General features: G+C 36.1%; 1 protein-coding gene across 2 annotated transcripts; it reads right to left on the bottom strand.

The window, feature by feature from the left end:
* Positions 1-1,173: 1,173 nt before the first annotated feature.
* On the bottom strand, positions 1,174-12,922 carry tbcelb (tubulin folding cofactor E-like b; the record flags this gene model as incomplete). 2 transcript variants are annotated; one of them, XM_083531939.1, is made up of 7 exons in its annotated part: positions 1,174-2,340; positions 8,442-8,558; positions 8,750-8,876; positions 9,996-10,252; positions 10,678-10,859; positions 12,039-12,178; positions 12,758-12,896. In XM_083531939.1, 7 exons carry the CDS (start codon positions 12,894-12,896, stop codon positions 2,019-2,021), a joined length of 1,284 nt encoding a protein of 427 aa, XP_083388065.1. In that variant the 3' UTR covers positions 1,174-2,018. The 2 variants fall into 2 exon arrangements, with proteins under 2 accessions (XP_083388065.1, XP_083388066.1); XM_083531940.1 differs by lacking the exon at positions 12,039-12,178 and having other exon boundaries at positions 12,800-12,922.
* Positions 12,923-21,251: the final 8,329 nt, after the last annotated feature.

Below are 21,251 nucleotides of genomic sequence, written 5' to 3'. Positions count from 1 at the left end.
ATTATATAATATATTTGTGACAACCCTTTTTCCACACACTGAACAACAATGATTACAGACCAAAAACTCCTGTCAGTAACACATCAGCTATTAATCCCTTTACAACAGCTAAACATCAAAAAGATGTCAAAAAGGCTTGGTTAAAAGATGTAAATAAAGCAAAAAGATTGGCATAATGAGCTACCAAACTGCATGACAAGGCTGACTCACTTGATCAAAAGATTAGGGAAACATGATTTGAGATGGAAATGAAATAGCAGTGGTAGGACATGCGTCACACATTGATGAGGCAACAGTAAAATGCAACACTAATGTAATGAGATAAAAACAAAACACAAGAAAAAAAACACATTAGGACGTAATATAGCAACAGTGATTTATCAATGAGACAAACAATGCTAGAATAAGAACAATGCATGTAACAGTGTGGATAGCATATGTATCCCTCTTCAAGGAACAGCATATGTATCTTATTCATACAGCACCATTAGTTCAGCCAATTCAGGATTTGAGTCACTTTTTTCATTGAAACGTAAAATAGAAAGGCTGGCATGATTTTATTTAAACAGACTTGGCAGATGAATTTATTGTCATTAATGATGTACTGTCCACTGATACATGTTATAAATGTTCTTACAAACAAGTGAAATTCCCTTGAGTATCATCACATGACTTGGTTTGAATGCATGTATAAAGATTTCTTAAACCAATTCAATTTATTATAAAGCCTGATTCTTTTTCTGTATAACAACAAAAAGCATACACTAAGAAAACAGATATGAAAAAGATAAATCTTTTTTCTTATTATAATTTTTTTAAATCATTTAGTTTTAAAAAAATCTGTGTTACAAATCACACCACACCAATAAGAAGCACCTTTTGGATAAACTCTTTGTTTCCTCAGTATGTGACTTACCATACTCCTCCTCCAGCCTCAATATACTGTGGATATTTTGATTAAGTAAAAAAATCTTGATAAATAATCTATTTGAATAGCACATTAAATAAAACTGCCAAATGACTGAATGCCAAATTACAGCAATTTTACTCATGATACATGATACATACAACTATCAAGTCTTATGGGCATATTAAGTCTTGTGCACCAAAATCAAACAGAAAAAAACTGACCGAGAAAACCAACAAATCACACAGATTTTTGCATAAATAGAATTATATTAAAAAAAAAACCTTTATATTATTTGCCCATGCAAATTCCCATGTGATGCGAAGCTGAGTTCCACCCCATTGCAAACATTAAGTGGTCTCAAGAACGGAAGCTAGGCATGAGGATGTGAACTGCATGTGAATAGACACATAAACCCAGAGAGTTTTAATATAGTGGGTGACCCTGTTGTAATCTAAGCAGGAAGAAATCCATCCTGCTGTTTGACTGAGATGGTGTTACCACAGCCTAGGAACACTTCTTTGACTAGGCCAGTCATGATTCATTCGTCAAGCGGTGCTAGCCTCTAGGAAAAGCTAAGGCAACATTTCCTCCTTATTTACACTTGTTGCAAAAAATGAAGGAAAATTTAATGAAAATAAAGGGGAAATTGTAGCACAGGTAAATCAGATCAGACTCACTAATTCAATATTACTATGCAATTATTATTAGCTGTATCTGAATTTAAAAAATGGGTTTGTTTAATACGGGAGATTTGTGAATTCTATATACATGAAATATATAAAATACACAAATTATATGCATAGCAAAATAAACTATCAACGGAATGAATTGGAACCTTTAAAATCTTTATCTTAAAAAAGAAAAACACACACTGACCCTTTTCTATTAAATTATTAGTGAAGAAAGAAAAGCTTACCCCACAATTCACAGTCTTTTTGGAAACAAATACTTCTGCTGAACAGCATTAGATCTCCCCGGTTTAACCTAATAAATGGTCATCTTGAAAGTGCACATATCCCTTTTATCTCTTTGACTTCAATTGGGAGATCTTTGTTTGCTTCCATATTAACTGGTCCATTCAGTCTTTGTTTTTATAACTTTTTATTCATTAATTCTTTGATACTACCAGGATCTCATCTCCATCCTGTATGCTATAGGAATGGAGGGCTCGGCTTCCATACTTAAGCTCTTGAGGTTCTAATATGAAACCCTTTTCCCTGGCAATGAAGAAGACGCGCATCTTCTTGACTGGCAGATGCACCACATGCCTGAGCTGCTTCTTTAGGTCAGCCACAGTCTGCTTTAGCTGAAGCTCCAGCTGCTTGATGCTTTCCCCAAAGTGCAGTTCAATCTGGACACAGCTACGTGAGCGTAAATATATGTTTGCCAGTGGTTCTAGGCGCCCATAACAGGCCACAAGATTGTGAAACCTGTAAGAAACAAAAGAAACAGGAAAAACTTGATTAAGATACTTTACTAGTAGTACTGTACAGTAAAACCTTGTTGTAAAAACAACCTATAGTACGAGCAAACGGCGATACGAGCAAACTCGGTCGCTCTCGTTGTTCAGTGCAGCAAAAACATAACTTTTTTTTGTTTTATATTTTTATTTCACTAGAAATCTTGAAGAATTTCTCCCAATAAAATCAGTGATGGTGCTGTGAAAACGAAAGTAAATAGAATGACCATGGAAAGTAAAGTTTACGAGCGTGGTGCGCGTCTCACACGCAATCAACCACTACCACATGAGTAAGTGCAGTGTTGTGCTCGTTACTAAAAAGTAGTAACTAGTTACAGTTACTCGTTACTTCATTCAAAAAGTAACTCCGTTACTTTGTTGATTATTTACACCAAAAAGTAATGCGTTACTGTTAAAAGTAACTTTGTTACTTTTTTAAAGAACCTTCTTTAATGTTCCCATTAATGCCCTTTTATGCGTTATGATCTATACAAACACAAAACTGACTTAAACACAAAGTCATTTTTAAACACTATTTTATTGAAGTCAGACCAGCACAAACTGAATATATCACAAGAATTTCTGAAATAAATAACAAAACAAGCTGAATAATATATTCACAATCAAAAACTAAAGTGGCTTCTGCTGTTGTGTTGAGCCTTAAAATGTTCCTTTCACAGCTTAAGTATGAAAACTATCAACAATGTAGAACAGAACACCGGGTTAGCTTCTAGCTACTAGCTCCTCAGGCATGGAGGTCCTGGAGGAGCTTCAACAGATTGGAGTTGCTGTTTATCGCAGTAGATATGAGCTTCGAACCAGAAAGACACAGCTTACATTTGACTTAAAAGTTTTTGTCTTTATACTCAACTAAAGTGAAATAATGAGCATATTTCCACTTTGAGAAACTCGTCTTGCTCTCGCCTCGACTCGCCATTACTGCCGCACAGACCTGAATAAACGGAGACACGCCCACAGCGTGTCTTCTTCGCGTATACAGAGGGTAATCCACCAATCCTACAATGCGTCTTCTTCGCGTTTACAATGGTTCATTCACCAATCCTACAATGCGACGCTGCTGTAAGCAGGTTAGACTGTAGTCTACACTTCAGCCGAAATTAATTCATTTATAAAAGTAATGGGTAACGCACCATACGGTAATGGTAACGAAGTTACTTTATTTTTTAAAGTAACGCGTTACAGTATTAGTTACTGTAAAAAGTGTAAAACCAGTAACGCGTTACCGGTGGAACGAATTATGCTCGTACAACGGGGTTTTACTGTACGAGAAACTATTTAGGAAAAGTGCTGAGCTACATTTGCTCTCACAAGAGTAATAAAAGTATTATGATTCGAATAACAAATGTATCTGCTTTTTGAACATTTTATTCCATCCCACTATATTTTTTAGTAATAAGATCATTAGTGACTTTAGACATGCGTGAGGTGGCCTGGGGTGTAGTCTGTGTTCAAGTTTATAACAACATGTTCATCTTAGAGCTCTGTGCAGGCCACTTGAGTTCTCTTTCTCCAACTCTGGGCAAACCTTGTCTAAATGGACCTGCTGGCCCACAAAGACATGATCATGCTCTGGTCGTGCTGGAACTGGTTGTTTGTCCCCTTAATTGTGATGAAGGGAAATCTTAACTATAGCATGAGAAGACATGCTATAGAAATGTGTACAGTTGCCAGACTGCCACCGTTTTGTGTATTTTTGTGAATGTCAAGTTTCAAAATCAAATATTAGGTGGTAAACCTGAAGGCACGGTGAAGTATTGGCAAACACGGTCATAAAACATGAATACAAGATGTCATATAAAAACATTCTCTTTCAAAAAATTGTGTAAAATACTCTTTTTCTAAGAAAAATCTACTGTTGTTGGAAGGATTGTTACCATTTGCACTATCCATGCTAAAATAATAAGGTGGCTCATTAGAACGTTCTGTAGTGTGATTGAGGGCCTTGCAGTGTCAGATTGATAAAATCATGACTCATATATTTAATAATAAACAGGTTTTGCCATCAAGAAGGTCTCATCCAGGGACTATTCCCAAGTCAGCCCAGTGTTCATATAAAAGGGGTAACTGAAGAGTCTATAGTTAAAATAAGCCATGTATTAATAGAATTTTAATCATCTGGTCTCGTCGGTCATGGCCATTTCGTTTTCTAGCTGTGACTACAGAGTGTGTATAAAAAAAGACCTGATCCAGATGAAAAGACATGAAAGAATACATGGTAAAATATTAAAGATTCATGCCAAACACAAGAAGTAAGCATTAAAAAATTACTGGATTAGGTTAAAAAAACAAAAATGTTGTAATATATTTGAGCGTATTTATGTTGGTGTGTATTACTTTTAGTCTATTGGTTTAACTGCTTTGCAAAGGACAATGTGTTCTCTTGACATGAGAAAGTTTGCCGTAACCCCGCTCTCCAAGTTACTGGGTTTGTGGGAAAGATAAGAGGACATCAGGCAGGAATGATTCAAAAAATCTAGGAAGGGGGGTTAGTGAGGGGGGCTCTTTTTGCTTTAAAGTGCTACAGTACCAGCTATGCCAATCAAAGTAATTTCACTCCCAGACTGCCAAGAATAGTGTCCCCACAAAGCTGAGACTGAGCGTGGGTAGGTGCCTGCGGCTCCGAACCTTCACCAAGGGAATACCACTCCATCCATACAAAGTGCCACTCTGTCTAGGGAAAAAGCAAGACTCACTCAAAGGTCTCATTTAGCCTGAGCTAAGCTCTCTTAAATGCAAGCGAAATCACATTGGTGGTGATAACACATCCGACCTGAATTCCATCAGCGCACTATTCTCTGATCGGTCCCTGAGATGAGACTGGACAATAGTTGGTGGAAAGTAAAGCAGGTTCATAGTAGGAGATATACAGTGAGTCTACTGTACGTACTGAAATACTGTAAGCGATTCAACTTACAGAAAGGAAAAGAGACATAGACTCCTTTAATAAGGACTCAACAATGACCCAAATGATGGGGATGGCTTTCAGCAAGATTGTCATAGTGGACTACCTGTGTCCCACTGGTTTAAAATGCAACTTGTGTCATATGGATAGGTTAAAAAGGTTTAAAGGGTTAAAAATCAACTCAATGCGATTCCTGAAAAATGTTATACAAGGAATATTATTTACATTATGATCTTCATGTCCGTGCCAAAGCTTTATGCGCACACGCTCATGAATTACATTTAACAATACACACAAATCATCTCTTCAGCAATCTGGATTTAGATTTAGATCTACAGTCTCAACAAGCCCTAGGTGACAGTAGCAAGAGAAGACAGCCTACAAAGGACATGAGGAATGAATCTTATGAGGAACCAGATTCTAGTGGGAACTAATCCCACTAAAAAATGAGTACTGGGCAGAATCTGTGCAAACTCCAGGGTATTCAAGTTGGACAATTCATGGCATTAAAGAATGAATCACAAGTTTGGAAATAAAGATTTGGGAAAGTGTGTGTTGATGTGATTGTGTAATATATTTACAAGCAAATGTTTGTACAGACACTTTGATTAATAACTACAAAATTCCCTTTTTATTCAGAATCACTTGATAAAAAGTGCTTTGATCATTCTCTTTTTCTCTTCTAGCCAATTTTTTTTCCTTATCTCGGTTGCTTGCCTTTGCACAGCTATAGTTACTTGGTTGACATAAAGCTTTGAAACCTCTTTCATTTCCATCATATTCACCTCCCCTCATTCCTTTCTTGTTTTGCCACCTCGTCCATCTTTCATCCAACCGCTCTTCTGTTTCTCTTCACAAATCTAGCTGTGATATTTATTTCCACTGCTGAGGTTTTGGGTTCTCAAAGGCTGGTGGACATGTGGAACCCTTTATCTTTATTCTCATTAACTTCATTTAGTCACTCTTTAGCTTTTCCCCCACCTCTATCAGGCAATCAGCATTTACTGTGCTGACAAAAACAGGTCCTCTCTTGAAACATTTCCATCATTCTTAACAAAATCTCTTTTTTTGTTAGCACAAAGGCTGTGGGCAATAGGTCTGGCAGGTCATATATCAAATTGCCTCTCCATTACTACTTTTACTTCTTATTTCAGGGTGTAACTAAATTACTCTGCTTGAGAAATCTATAGGGTAAGGGCCTGATCTGTGCAACCAATGCATATGACTGAACAGTAAAGGTTTACAATTACTTGAGCCAGCACACCACTTGCTATATCCCTTCAAGTTCTCAGAGATAACATAGCCATGGTTATACCGGCCCAGATTTTGTCTAAGCAACCATGGCAAAGGCTGAGGTTACAGAACCTTTCAAGTTTTCTTCATTTCCTAAACAGTTATTTTTACAGCATGAAATCAAACCCTACAGAGCTAAGCAAAAGTAAAGGAGTTTTAAAGAGTCACTGGTTTAAATTTGACTCTGTACCTGCTGGTTTGTTTCTCATGTTTTAGGTAAAACACATAATGGTTCTTTTTTAGCCAGGGTGTGGCTATATTAAAGGTCAGTTACTGGTCTTTGAACATCACACACTCTCTCTTTCTGGTTTTCACTCTATTATCAGGAGGACCGATTACTACTAGTAAGGGCAAGGTATCTGAAACAGTAAGAGGCAACCTAAACTCACTCCTAGTGTTTTTACCAGTTCTACCCACTTAGCATCTGCCATTCCCTTGCCCTTTTGTTTTTAAAGTTTGAACTTCATTCCCCATGGAATCTTTCCATGCTGTGGGATGGAAAAGAGAGAATGTCAGAGAAAGAGAGATGAAGGCCAATCAATCTATTTTCTGTGTTGAATGTCACAAGAAATGTAACTCACTAGACTAAGACAAAACACAGCCCTTGAGAAGATGTGCTAATTACAGCAAGGTAGCAGTTTAACTATAAGATGCTAAGATTTACATGACCTTTGCTTGGTTTCTATAAAAATGCACTTTTTTTATTATGAAAGTACACTTTTTCTTCATCTAGATCTTTCCTTAGCACTTAAGGCCATTCACAATTCCATATCCCTCCTCCCTGTACCTTTCACTACAGGAGTCCCTGTGTCAGAATATTTACACATCTTCCTCAATTCATTATGTGAGAGAACAATAAAAAAAAGAACTGAGAGAGAGAGAGAGCGAGAGAGAGAGAGAGAGAGAGAGATTCACTACTTCACATGCCACCTGCTATTTCAGTCCCCTTAAAACCTTAGAAAAGACTCAAGAAGAAGGAAAGGTGGACAGGAGGATATAGAGAAAAAAAAAAAAGAATCAAGCTGCCACCTTGTATATCAGTTTCCTGGCAAGAGTATTCTGGCACAAAGGCGTCTTTGAGGAAGCAGAGACTGGATGCATTGTCTCTCAAAGGTTAGCCTCCTCTACAGGAGAGCAAGCCAGAGAAACGTCCTCTCCCAGGTTAAGCACAACACGGAGGGATAAATAATGTGGGGGATCCCTCGTCTTCTGACTTGTGCTGGGCACCAGAAAATACCCTCCAAAAATAAAGAGACAGGTGAAAAAGACAGAAGGGATGCAGAAAGGAAATATGAGGGATGAGCACGCACAAGACATCACCAAGCTGACGTGTGCACCAGACTAGTAGTTGTTAAGGAGATGACAAGGAACAAAAAGAAGTGAATTGCAGTTAACGTGAACAAGTGAACAAAGTGGTAAACGATATTGTATTTGTGTGTCTACATTATGCTTGTGTTACTGATCTCAGGCCTGCTTTGAATGGATCAGTGCACACACAGAGAGCTGTGCTGAACAATAGCTCTTAAAGCTTTATATTTCGAAGAGATGTGGATAACTGATAGCAACTGATCCAGCTGCACTTCAGCTATTCGAGAGTGGAGCCGTCACATTTATGGCCAATCATGTTCTCAATTTATCTGCAAATGTATTTGCACGCATCGCATTCAAAAGCCTTTACCTAAGCTTGGATGATGCACGCAACAGATTAGTCAAAAAGATTACTTCCTCTCAAAAGAGACATTTATTTAACAACCCAACAAACTGTTAAGAGGTAAAACTAACTGTTTAAGCTTGTCTACCACAGGACATATTTTATATTTAGAGTAAGAGAAAAAGAGAAAGAGAAAGTAATGTACCTTTGTGGCAACTCATCCTCAGGACAGTCCAGGTGATAGCGGATATAGAAACGTTCAGCATCCTTTCTTTCCTCGTCTGTCACCACACTTCCATTCAGAACATTCACAGAAGGCAAACTATAATCCACAGGAGACACACACACACACACACACACACACACACACACACACACATATATATATATATATATATATATATATATATAAAGAGAAAGAGAGAGAGTATATATCAGAATGAGATTATAGAGAATCTAATGTAAGTAAATATGTTATTGTGTATGAGAGCATGTGTATAAGCATGTACACACTATGCTATTGCAAGGTATCGCTTCTCTTTCTCGGTGTATGTCTGCAGTAACGGGATTCCCATTAGACGCACTTCCTGAAGTTTTGGGAAGTAATTGAGTTTTTCAATGTCTTCCCAGCAATTCAGACCTAAAACCAAAGAAGGAAAAACGTCAATTACCAAAACTTTTCAATCCATCTATTGTATTATAAATATAAAAACAAATTGATTATCAAAACTCTACTTAAATTACCCATAATTGAAACTGTACATCATGTAACAATACATCATGAAGCTTACTGTCCTTAGTTACATTTCGACAACCAAACATTTATCAAAAACGCTGTTTGTTTGTTTGTTTTTACCCTAGAACAGATGTTAAATAATTAAATAAATCACTGACTTTTGCAAATCTAAAACAAAAATCTGATTATTGTCCCTGTATGATGCCATTCATTAGTTAGAATACCAGATAAGCTCTATAGGAATGACAAGGGCCTTTTGTTATGTTTACAGATAGTCATTATGTTAATAATTCGGTTAAAGATTTTGGGATGACATATTGGAATAAATATATATCAAGAGTAGAACACGTTGAGCTGTGCCGTTATTAAAAAAAAAAAATATTAAAAGGGTGTTGTGATGCAGCCTGACCTGAAAAATAGTTATTTACTATTATAACTATAATAACCATAAACAGTATGCTATTAGAGCTATAACTATAAATGATAACTTCCTATATAAGCACAACCATGATGGTTATATTATTCTAATAGCACAGCAACTTGCCACCATGAACTTGGCAAGAATTGTTGTTTATGAATAACTGGCACTATTTATTTTATACAGTAGTTACATTGTATGCATTGATAAAACAAATTTGATTGAGCTCTTCATTTAATTTATAATACCACTTGTGCCATATATTTATACAATATATACAAGTGTACAATGTATACAAGATGGTATTTATTTAAACATAAATGCCATCTGACTGAAAACTTCACTGTTTAAGGTGATTTCACCTTATTATATATATATATATATATATATATATATATATATATATATATATATATATATATATATATATATATATATATATATATATATATATATATATATATATATTCTTATGTGGAGCATCTTCCATACAAATCTCTGTCTATAGTAAAAGTAATGTAGCAAATACAATACAATATTATGCATTTCTGTAGAATGAAAAGCATTTTCAATCCGTTGCTGTGTCATGAAGCTGCTTAACTAACCTGAATTGTGCAGGTTGATACTGTGCAGGTTAGGGAAGAGGGACTGCAGTGAGTCCTCAGACTCTTTAATGGAGGAGAGAGAGTTATTAGCGAGGATGAGTGATGTCAGACGCGGGTACAGGAGGCCCAGCTTGCGCACCTCGCTCCAGTCCTGTAGTAGATTATCAGTGATGTGCAGCAGTTGCAGCGATGAGCAGGGGACCCGTGACAAATTCACACACTTGTACTCATTCAAGCACAGAAAGAGATCCTCCAGTCTGCAGCAGAGACATGTGGTTTAAATGCAAACAGGAAACACAGGGTTTTTCTTACACATCTACACACACATACATACGCTTGTACACTCGTCTGAAACAGAGACATTAATGACTCTCGCAGACAGAATTCACCTAACTCAGACACATTTAGGAATGGGAACATACCATTTCAACATGTTAATAAAATCAATGCATATATCTACACACACACACACACACACACACACACACACACACACACACACACACACACAGATGCAGATTTTGTAGATTGCTCCCCGAGAGCTCTTCAAGTCAGCAATACAGACATATACACACACACAGACACATACAAATAAACCAGGATGGATATAGGACAGAGGGCTGCCGAATAAACATACAGATCTCTATAGATTTTTTAGCACACACTTGACTTGCACACTTACTCAGGGATATTTTGTGTAAGCATGTGCACCATGTCCCAGGAAATGCGTGTGTTGTTAAGGACAAGACGACGGAGGCCTGAGAAGGCTTCAGCACCCCCAGGATCAAGGCTGGAATCCTTCAAAGGATTATTGCTCAGATTGAGAAAGTCCAATTGAGGGATGTTAGCCAAAATCTTACTTATCTATAAAGGAAAACACATCAATAACAAGAAAGTCACAATTAAGGTTTCTGAACAAAAGCCTCTCAATTATTGTGCACATTCCACTTGTGCCTTTTGTCTTGGAGTAATTCACGTTCCTGTTGCAGTGGACAGTGTAACAGTGTAACCACAAGCTCCACTTAAGACACATATTCATTTAGACCCAACCAGTATATGTTTTATAGCATTTGCTGTAAATTTTTTGCAAAAGCTGCAGACATGATTTCAAAAATATGTCAATATTTACATACAGTATATATATATATATATATATATATATATATATATATATATATATATATATATATATATATATATATATATATATATATACAGATATACAATCAGGTTATACACATGCTCAAATCAATGTTCTAGGTAACCCTGTGCAGAGGTGTAGATTAGGCCTATGAGGTTTTAAACCTCACAAAAATTTGGAATAGAATATGAGAACTAAAGAAGTCATCTGGTATAAAATGTGACACAAACCTAAGAGACAGTGAATTATACAAAGAATATGAGACAGTAGGCATCGGGGGGGGAAAAATTCTAATCTAATAGAAGTTAAGTTTATTGCCAGTGTACTGCTGCATGAATATTTGTAGTTGTAACAATAATATTTTAACAAATATTATGGCTTCCACTATCATTAATCTGCAGCATATTTTATTTAATCATTTATTTATTTTTTTGCTTGCTTAATTATTTATATGTATCATGTTCCAATAGATCATTTGAAGCATTTCTTAATGCAGCCATGAGATAAAACTGTCCAGCTTCACCTGACCAGCTACCAAATGGCAAAAAAAAACAGGTCTAGCTGTTCAAATGGGAAGATGGAAAGAGTTTGTGAATTATCAGCACTAATACATCAAGTGTTGAAAAAAAACTATTTTGAATCAGTTTATTTGAAACTTATTTGAAGTTAGTGATAATATTAGAAAGCCATGTCTAAGTGATCCATCAGCAAACCAGGCTTTGTGTTCCTTTCAAATAAATGTGATCTTAGAGCACCGACAGGCCACAGTCTGAGCTCCCCCTAGTGGTCACATTTGCCCTTGCAACAACCTGATCATTTCCAGAGGGTCACTTTAGTCTTCATCATATTGCAGCGTGAATTAATTTTTGATGATCAGCCATGCATACACTGACTGCCCTCACCTCTCCCCAGTCTCTGAACTGGTTGTAAGACAGGTCTAACTCCACCACATGAGCACAGAATGTTGCCACTTCCTGTTCATCTCCAGCTTGACTTATTCCACAGCTTTCCAGAACCAGCACACTGGGCAGATTTAGATGATCTGACAGAGAGTTCAACAGTAAATTTTAAAACAACTTCTTTGCAATAGCATTAAAATTTATCTAAGAAATAAAAATGTTCACTAAGTTTTAATAAGCTTGGATTCAAAGTAGCAGCAAAATGCATAGTTAATTAATGTGAGATTATGTTCTTCCACAAAATATCATTAGCTTGTCATCAGTGGAATCACTGATATAATCGTCATTTCTCTTTTGCTTTTTATAATAGTCTATTTCCAAACATGGCAAACAGAACAGTTGTAATTATGTTACAATTCATATTTATATTATTTATTAATAAAAGTTTATATTATTATTATATTTGTGTGTCCATTTGGTCTTTTTGTTTTAGTTTCTCCACCAGATACTGTAAATATTCCACCAGGTTAGGGCTTTTGCTAACAGCAAATAAGTGATTGTAATTTAATAAATATTATAATTATGAACATTGCATTAATGGGTTTCAACACGTAACCTTAAAATGTATGATGAAAGTGATAAAAAGAATAATCTAGTTATTGATTGGCAATAAATTAAAATTATTTAAAACGTGAGATCATGTTGGATCTTAAATATTTAACCTTTGACAGGAGAACCCTGATAACTTTTGTGGATTACCACACCAGCACCAGGTCCACGGCAGTAGGGGTAGTTGTCCGAATTGTACTTCTCAATGATGACCTGAACCAGAGAACGTCCCATTTCATACTTCATGTCCATCTCAATGTTTCCTTTCGTCTCTTCACCTATGCATGTTAAAAAAAAGACCACAAACATTTATATATTTATAAAATAACATTTATAAATGTATATATTTTAGTAGGTTGTGATTTGTTTCCTGGCCAGTAGCTTGACATTTGGAGAGGGAGTGTATTTTAGTACACTTTACAGGAGCAAAGGTCAGTATGGGTGAACCAGAAATAGTAAAGCAAATGCACATACATGCATGGGTATAATACACTGTGAAATTAAGAAGTGTGGCGACTAAATTATAGTGCAAATAAATTGAAGCTTTATTATGAGGTGAATGAAAGTGACTGAACTTTAAAAAACATTTTTAGAACAACTGTATTAACACAAACATGTGATTCCAGCTTTGTGCTATGACTTTCTGCTGCTGTTTTATATATATATATATATATATATATATATATATATATATATATATATATATATATATATATATATATATATAAAAGCTTTCTGGTTGTAGCAAATCAGATTTGAGAATTCAACAGCACTGTAAAGTAGATGTAAATAAAAGATGTTTGCACAATTGAATTATATCTGTGTTATGCTGAGAAAGAAAACCCATTTATTATCCAATATGATACATTTATTTTAACATATTTTAAGCGAATCTTTAATGCTGCTAAAGCATTGATGGAACAGTTTTAGTCATGTGCATAAAAAAATAAAATAATAAATAAGAACTACAAAATACAAAATATGAAACATATCTACATCAGGACAGATATAATATTAATAAAACAATTTTAAACTTATAAAATAGTACTGAGATGTATTTATGTTTAGGATTTATAAGTGTTAAATACATTTAATGTATCAGTTAAAAGTAATAGATTAAAATAAATATCAAGAAAAAAAGATAAATGCTTATGTTTTATGTAATATAATAGTATTATTATTATTATTATTATTATTATTATTATTATTATTATTAATCCGCTCAATCTATCACAGAGTTTGAGTTTGGAAAAGGAAGACATCGCTGGAAAGAAAGTTTCTGCTGAGCTAAAGGTGGAGAAATGTGCTAAGTATCTATTTGCTTTTAATGGACATTAAAGGATCTTGTCTGCTTTGAGGATTTCAGAACTATAGTGATGAATAGGTTTTGAGTGAGATCAGATACCGTGTGTGTGTGTGTGTGTGTGTGTGTGTGTGTGTGTGTGTGTGTGTGTGTGTATAGTGTTATCAAATAACATGGTATATGTTTTCAAATATACTATATATGTACATTATTTAAAACGTTGTAGATATCGATACAAAATAAATATAAATAGCTTACACATTTTTGTATAACTCATGTAGTGTGATGTAGGATCTTGGTCCTGGGAAACCGTTTCTTGCACTATGCTGTATGTGTTTTAAATAACAAAAAAGCTTGCGTATCGTGCCAAACGTACTTAACTTGTTTAAAGCAACATTTATACTTGGTAAACTCCGCCCACTTCTGATCCACTACCTGTGACGTATCAGCCTTTTTCATGGGGCGCAAAAACACAAAACAACCGAGTATAACTTCCGCCGGAAGTAGTAGCAGCGTTGCCTTACCTGCGCCCACGGCAGTATGATTTGTTTATATTAAAATAGTATTAAAAAGCTCAGGAACAACATGTGCTGTTCGTTGTTGCACTTCTAACCAGACGAAGCTTAATTCGTGAATTAAAGAACAGTGACAGCACAGGTATGTCCTGCCCTATGGCAAGGGATACCTGTCTCTACCTTTATAGAAGATACTCTTTATTTTTCTTCCTTCTTTGGATTGTAGCTTTAAGATTTAGAACACTAGTAAACGCTAAAAACAGGTATCTACTACTAGCCTAATACTAATAATATTATACAATAATCATCATCAATCCCACTTCATATTAGGTGTCTTTAACGACTGGGCGCATATAAAAAAATAATAATAATTATTCATTTAAATCGTCCTCTAATTCCTCTATTAAGGAAGGGACGGGTATGCTGGTGGTTTTCTTGATACGTTCTGTCAGCGTGTGATTCCACGTCTTGTTTTGGTTAAATGAAGGAATGAGCAGCGACATTTGGGCGAATGATTGTTTACGTCGTACCACAAGTTCGCGCAAAGCCTCATGGGGCGTGAGGAAACAGGTGGATTGTTTCTGCAATTAGACATAAAAAAAAATCAAGCATTTTTCTGTTTCCGTTTCCCTTTGATTCTCCCTTTTTTCTAGTTTGGTTCTGTGGTATTAGAAGAAAATAAACATTACATTCTGCTCATTTTCTAAAGCGAAAATGTATTTAACAGAAATACAATTACTTACGTTGGATATAAATAATTTGTGATCAAAGGTAATGTTTTATCATTTGGTCATGTGTTTATGCTTCGGGAGTCACCACGATATCAGCTTCACACATGCTGTGACCCCGAGGGACTCCAGTGTCCCTTTAAATAGACTAAACCAACGGCATGTCGAGTGCGCATGCGCACTCCAAGAACAGCTGCGGAATGCAGGGCAAAATGTTGTTGTATTTCTGAAGGCACGGTACCATGACAACGTTTGTTTTCGACTGTCCCTGTTTGCAACGAAGTGAAAATAAACCGCTGAAAATTTTATTAAATAAGGCATATAATACGGTTATTTTATATGAACGTGTTCTGCTTTAGATCACCGGAAGTGTCAGACTTAAAGAGACGACTTTTTTGTTTTGTTTTCCTCTTGTTTTAACCCAAATGCACGAAGTGATTCATGCACTAAAAAACAACCAAAGTCTGCTTACTAGCGGGGAAATGACATTTTTGCAAAAAATAAACATAACTACGTATAAATGATTTTGGTTAGATTTAAAAACACCATAGTATTTCACAGCACGCGACGGTGAAACGAGCCAATGAGCGCGAGAGCAGCTGTTTATGTTTTGTTTGTGCAGGAAGTGAGAGTTAGACAGTGTACAACCCCATGATAACACTTTAATCTCTATCCACATAAATAAATCCATCAACACTGTTAAATTGAAATGCAAATAATGTAAAAAATAGTATTCACATTTTTGTTAACAATGTTTTTTTATGGATTTAATATTTGTTTAAATAAATCTTATTTGTTGTTTATGTCTAATTAATCAAATTAAATGAGTACTGTGAGCTGTCATGCATGCAAAGCTTGAGATCAGACTGAGGACAGGTTGTTCTTACCGACACCGAGCTCTCGCCAGGCTGACCTGCTTGTTTTTGTTGTTGATCAGAGAACAGTAGCGAATCAGACGGTCGTCTTAACGCGGAAGTGACGCGAGTGAGCGTGGCTTCATTGCAAACAAAGAGAGGGGAACTTAAAATTAGGTGAAGTTAGATTTTTAGATTCATTTTTGATAAGTTTACACATGAAGCCTTCTTGCAAATAAAAGAAGAACATACACCAACAATGGATACATTTCTGAAGTCCTGTAAAAAAAAAAAAAAACAATAATGCTATATGCCAAAAATGACTTTACCTTACATCAAGACTGACTTCATACCAATAAAATGACGTTAGTTCTCTTATGTGGTCCTACTCCAGCATGATTGGGGTCTGGAATTCTATATTAATAAAAAAAATAAATGGAATGTGGGTTAGAAATATGTATATTTGATGTGCTGATTTATACAGAACATAAACATTTGTTTTGTGAACAACAACATATACATTTGTTTATTTTATTAGGAAAATTCCATATTCATAAGAAAAAGTGGGCTCAATGTAGTTCAAACTTTTGCCATTTTATTAATGACTTCAAATTGTATGTAAATCTCTTGGGGGGGGGGGGGGGATTTAATGCTCTGAAAGCATTGAAATTTATGTAATTTTACTCTTTTTTTTCTCTGTAGATTAGTGTTAATTTGACATGAGTATGTAATACCTTCTGTTCTTTTGGCATTTAATAAATAATAATAATAACAATAAAATGAAGCATGATTGGGGTCAGATTCCTGTCTGATGCCCACCTCACCCCACTTGTGCAATGTCGAAAGATTTAAGATAAGATATACCTTTATTCATCCCACAGTGGGGAAATATCTTTGTTACAGCAGGAGAGGACATTTTTTTTAATAATAATAATAATAATAAATGCAAATATATAAAAGAATAAACACTATAATATACAGTATATACACAGTACAATGTATAAATACAATAAGGGAAGAAAAAAGTACGCATTGCAGGTAGTATTTTCACACAGGTGGTGTTGCACGTATTGCAGGTAATATTTCACATGTTGCATGTAATATTGCTTCTGCACCTTTAACTTCTGTTAAACCTCCCATTGTTACTAGGTAAGCAATATTATAATATAAATACAAATATAACAAAATATACAAATAATATAACAACAAACCTTTTTACATTATAACCTTGCTTATTTTGATTAATAACAGTAGGTGTTTCTTCATCTCTTGTGATTAATTGTACAGCGAATCTGATTGCTATTTTCTTCCTATTTTTCTGCAGGTGTAGCTCTATTATTTGTCTATTTGTGCCCCCTGCTGGTTGTATTATATAATTGTACAATGAGAAATGTGGAATATCTACGACAGGGATTTTCAACCGGTGGTCCGCGGCCCCCTGGTGGTCCGCGGCGGAATTGCATGTGGTCCGTGACAGTCTACATAATTTCACTATTAAAATCACTTTTTTTCCATAATTTATTTTTCCAAACATTTCCAGAATATTTGCACATTAGTGGGAAAACTGAATTTAATGACAATATCTAAAATATTCAAACTGACACAGGATAGGCTAGCTTTGCACCTATCAGGCCTATGCTTTGCTAACGTTGTGTTTTGCGTCATATACGTACACATTCATCTTGCACGCGAAATAGACCAGCCTCTCAGAGTTTAAAAAAACACATTATTCAGGTTTTATTAAATAGACGCTTAATAGTTTTCGGGAATTGAAATTTCATAGAGATGTCCGGAGGCATATGTATCATACACAACCCCTTATGAAGTTCTGGATAAATTGCCAGACAGAATTTCCAGAGCTTACAGTAAAAGCATTGAGGTGTTTTTTACCCTATCCAACTACATACCTTTGTGAGAGCGGTTTTTCCACACTGGCATATCTAAAGAACAAGTACAGGGCAAGGCTAGAACCAGAGAATGATATAAGGCTGTCACTATGTACCACTATATCACCACGAATAGACAGACTGTGTGGAAGTCACCACGCCCAGAAATCCCACTAACAGGTAAGGAGTAAAACCCCCCCCCCACACACACACACACACACACACACACACACACACACAGACAATAGTGGGCCTTGGATTACTTGTTAGTCAGAATGGTGGTCCCTGGCACAGAACCAGTTGAAAACCCCTGATCCACGAGATTTGGCACTGGCCTTTATATTATCTTAGACTAGCAGGCTATAACCAGTCTTCTGCCTTGCATGGTTGAAGTGATAAAATGAATGAGAGAAGAGAGAAAAATGACAAAGTACAGGATACTGTAGAGAGAAACTGAGTATATTTAAAGTACAGCTTGGTTTAAAAGCAGGGGTTAAATATCAAGTTATATTAATAATGACATCATGCTATAATTATATAATATTTTATACTTGATATATTACAACTGCATGGCATTTATGTGAAAAATTCAAACATAAAAGAAACGTGGTGAAACTAAAGACATTTGCACTGCATATGAAAATGTATGAAACAAAACAGTTTCTAAGCATCCAAAAACTGTCTATTTTCTGTAAGGACTGCCTAGTACTTCTTTTGAGTCCATTAGAAAACACTGCGATTTAAGGGAGTAATGGGTGCTAGAGCATGGACAATATTAAACACTCTGCAGTGCATGTAGTTTTTTCCAGTGAAACATTTTTGCACCTTGTTATTTTTTTTTCCCTTATGGTTTTAAATAGTTAGTATTATTGAGGGTTTTTTCTACACAATCATAATGTTTCTCTTTTTAACATGACTATGCTTGATGAGTTTCATGTTATATAGCAGGAGTATTCAACAAAAATATTAAGAGGTCCAGATAGAGAAGATTTCTTGAAGCAAAGTAAAGGGAGGAAAAGCTTGAATTTCCCCTTTTCTGTTTTACATCTTAACTTAAAAGTCTCAACCACTTTTACAGATAATAAATCTTAACACATCTTAACAATTGAACAGTTTTAGAGTATCACTTTCTTTCCCTCTTATATCCCATTTGCTATGTAAGAGAATTGAGCTCTAGCTTCTATTGACAGGATTTTAAACCTGGGCTTGAATGGTGTCAGGGCAATTCTCATACACATGTGGAGGTGCTCATGGTGACGATATATCGATTTGATTATGTAAACTGCGGCCTCGCGGTTGTATGTGGAGCCAAACATGGTCAAGATGTATAGGGGTGCCATCTGTGATGAGAAATGGGTTCTAAATGAACATGATGAGCTGCTGTCCAAAGCTCAAGCTGTCAAAATGCTAAAGTTTACAATCAGCTTATCAATAAAGTCAACAAAAGAAGACACATCTCTCTGTCCCTGAACCTGTTCCTGCACTGCTGGGAAGTGTGCACAGTCTCCCTGCAGATCTTCCTTGAACACCTCAAGTTTCCTCTGAAAGGAGCGGACAGCTGTCATCAGTTCACAAATTGAATTGCCATTGCCCTGTAGCCTCAAATTTCATTTCAGTCAGATGTGAAGTGATATCAACCAAAAAAAGCCACATTATCCAACTGTTTGTCTTTTTTTGAAAGAGAGAAAGGTCTGTTGCCTTCTGACTTGCAAGCCCTGCCAAAAAAGATGCTACTTCCCTCCTGATGGAGCAAAAGCGTGCTAACACCCTGCCTTTGCTGAGCCATCTCACATTGTTGTGCAACAAAAGATCATCATCATTGGCATCAACTTCTCTGAGGAGCATGCGATGCTGGTAGGAAGAAGATGCCCTAAGAAAACTGATCATTTTAATCATTGTATTCATCACCTCAGCATGCTCATCTGACAGGGAGGTGCAGAGGACAGATTCATGAATTATGCAATGGTAAGCTATGAGCTCAGGATTGTCCTCTTTCAGTCTTGCTACAGCTCCTTTCTCCCTATATCATAGCAGGGGGCTCCACCTGTTGTTATCGAAACTACTGTTTTGGCTCTATTCCACTCTTTGTAAACATCTCCTTAATAGCCAGGTAGATGTCTTCTCCTCTTGTACTGGTCTGAAGGGGAGTGACACCTAACAGGTCTTCACATAATGCTTTTTTTAATGCTTTCAAAACCTGACATACACTTACAGCTGAGCATTGTCACACAATTCAGTGGACTCATCCACAGCTAAGCCAAACATGATGCCTTAAGCACAGCTTCATCTAGCTGGGGTATTTGCTTTATTTTTATCACAAATCTCTGTTTTTCCCCTCAAGTAGTGTTTCAGCTACTGCACTCATGCATTTTTTGACAACCCCTCCATCAGAAAATGGCCTTTTATGTTGACCCAAAATACAAGTGACTCTGTTGGATCCCTCATGAGCACGTTGTTGGGCAGTGAATGTGTGGCTCTGGATCCTGGTGCACTGGTCATATTGGGCTCTGATACTACATAGTTTCTGTGATCTCACTTCAGATTTGACTGGGGATGTTTGTTCATGACCTTTACGTTTTGCCTCATAATGGCGTTTCACATTAGCACATTAGTTTCTGAACATATGGGAAACACTGGTTGAAATGAGTTTGTCCATTCAGGATTAAATGCTCTATTTTCGCTGTCCACTTTTCTTTTTTTTGAAGGATGCCATTTGTTAATAAAATTTTCTCTTTTTTTTCTCCATTTTACTCGTCTGTTTCTCTTCCTTTGTTTTCTACATGTCTCGCAATATTTTTTTTTTCTTCTACCGTCTCTTCATGTGTAACTTCTAGAGCCTCTTACTGTTAACTCATTGCACTGTAGGTCATTCTCACATTTAGCTCCTAAACTTTGGAATAAATCTTCCTGCCAGTGTTCATGGCTCAGACACACTCTCCCAGTTTAAGTGCAGATTAAAAACATATCTTGTTAGCAAAGCATACACATAACACACATCGCATATCATTGTGCTCCAGAACATTTGATCACATGCACATTATCAACTTGTGCTGGCAATATCATGAACAGTAGCTACGCTAATTTCTCTCAACTGCTTCTCTTTCTCTCCCCATCCCGAGGCATCCTGAGGTTGCCCCAGCCCCAGTCACGTCCCACCTTATGAAGATTTTGGACCGTTAAAGAAGTAGATGCCGACCCCACAAACATCCCGAACCATCTAGAGACATACCAGTGCCAATTGGAGTTGGACATTGGACCTCTTTGAGTGTTTAAAGGCTCTGGCATGGAGAAGCTGGTGTTGGATTTGTGATGATCTCAAAT

This window comes from Silurus aristotelis (assembly GCF_946808225.1).
Source record: "Silurus aristotelis genome assembly, chromosome: 26".
NCBI classification, from domain to species: domain Eukaryota; kingdom Metazoa; phylum Chordata; class Actinopteri; order Siluriformes; family Siluridae; genus Silurus; species Silurus aristotelis.
The sequence above is the reverse complement of the archived record's forward strand: the minus strand, read 5'-3'. Positions and strand labels throughout refer to the sequence as shown.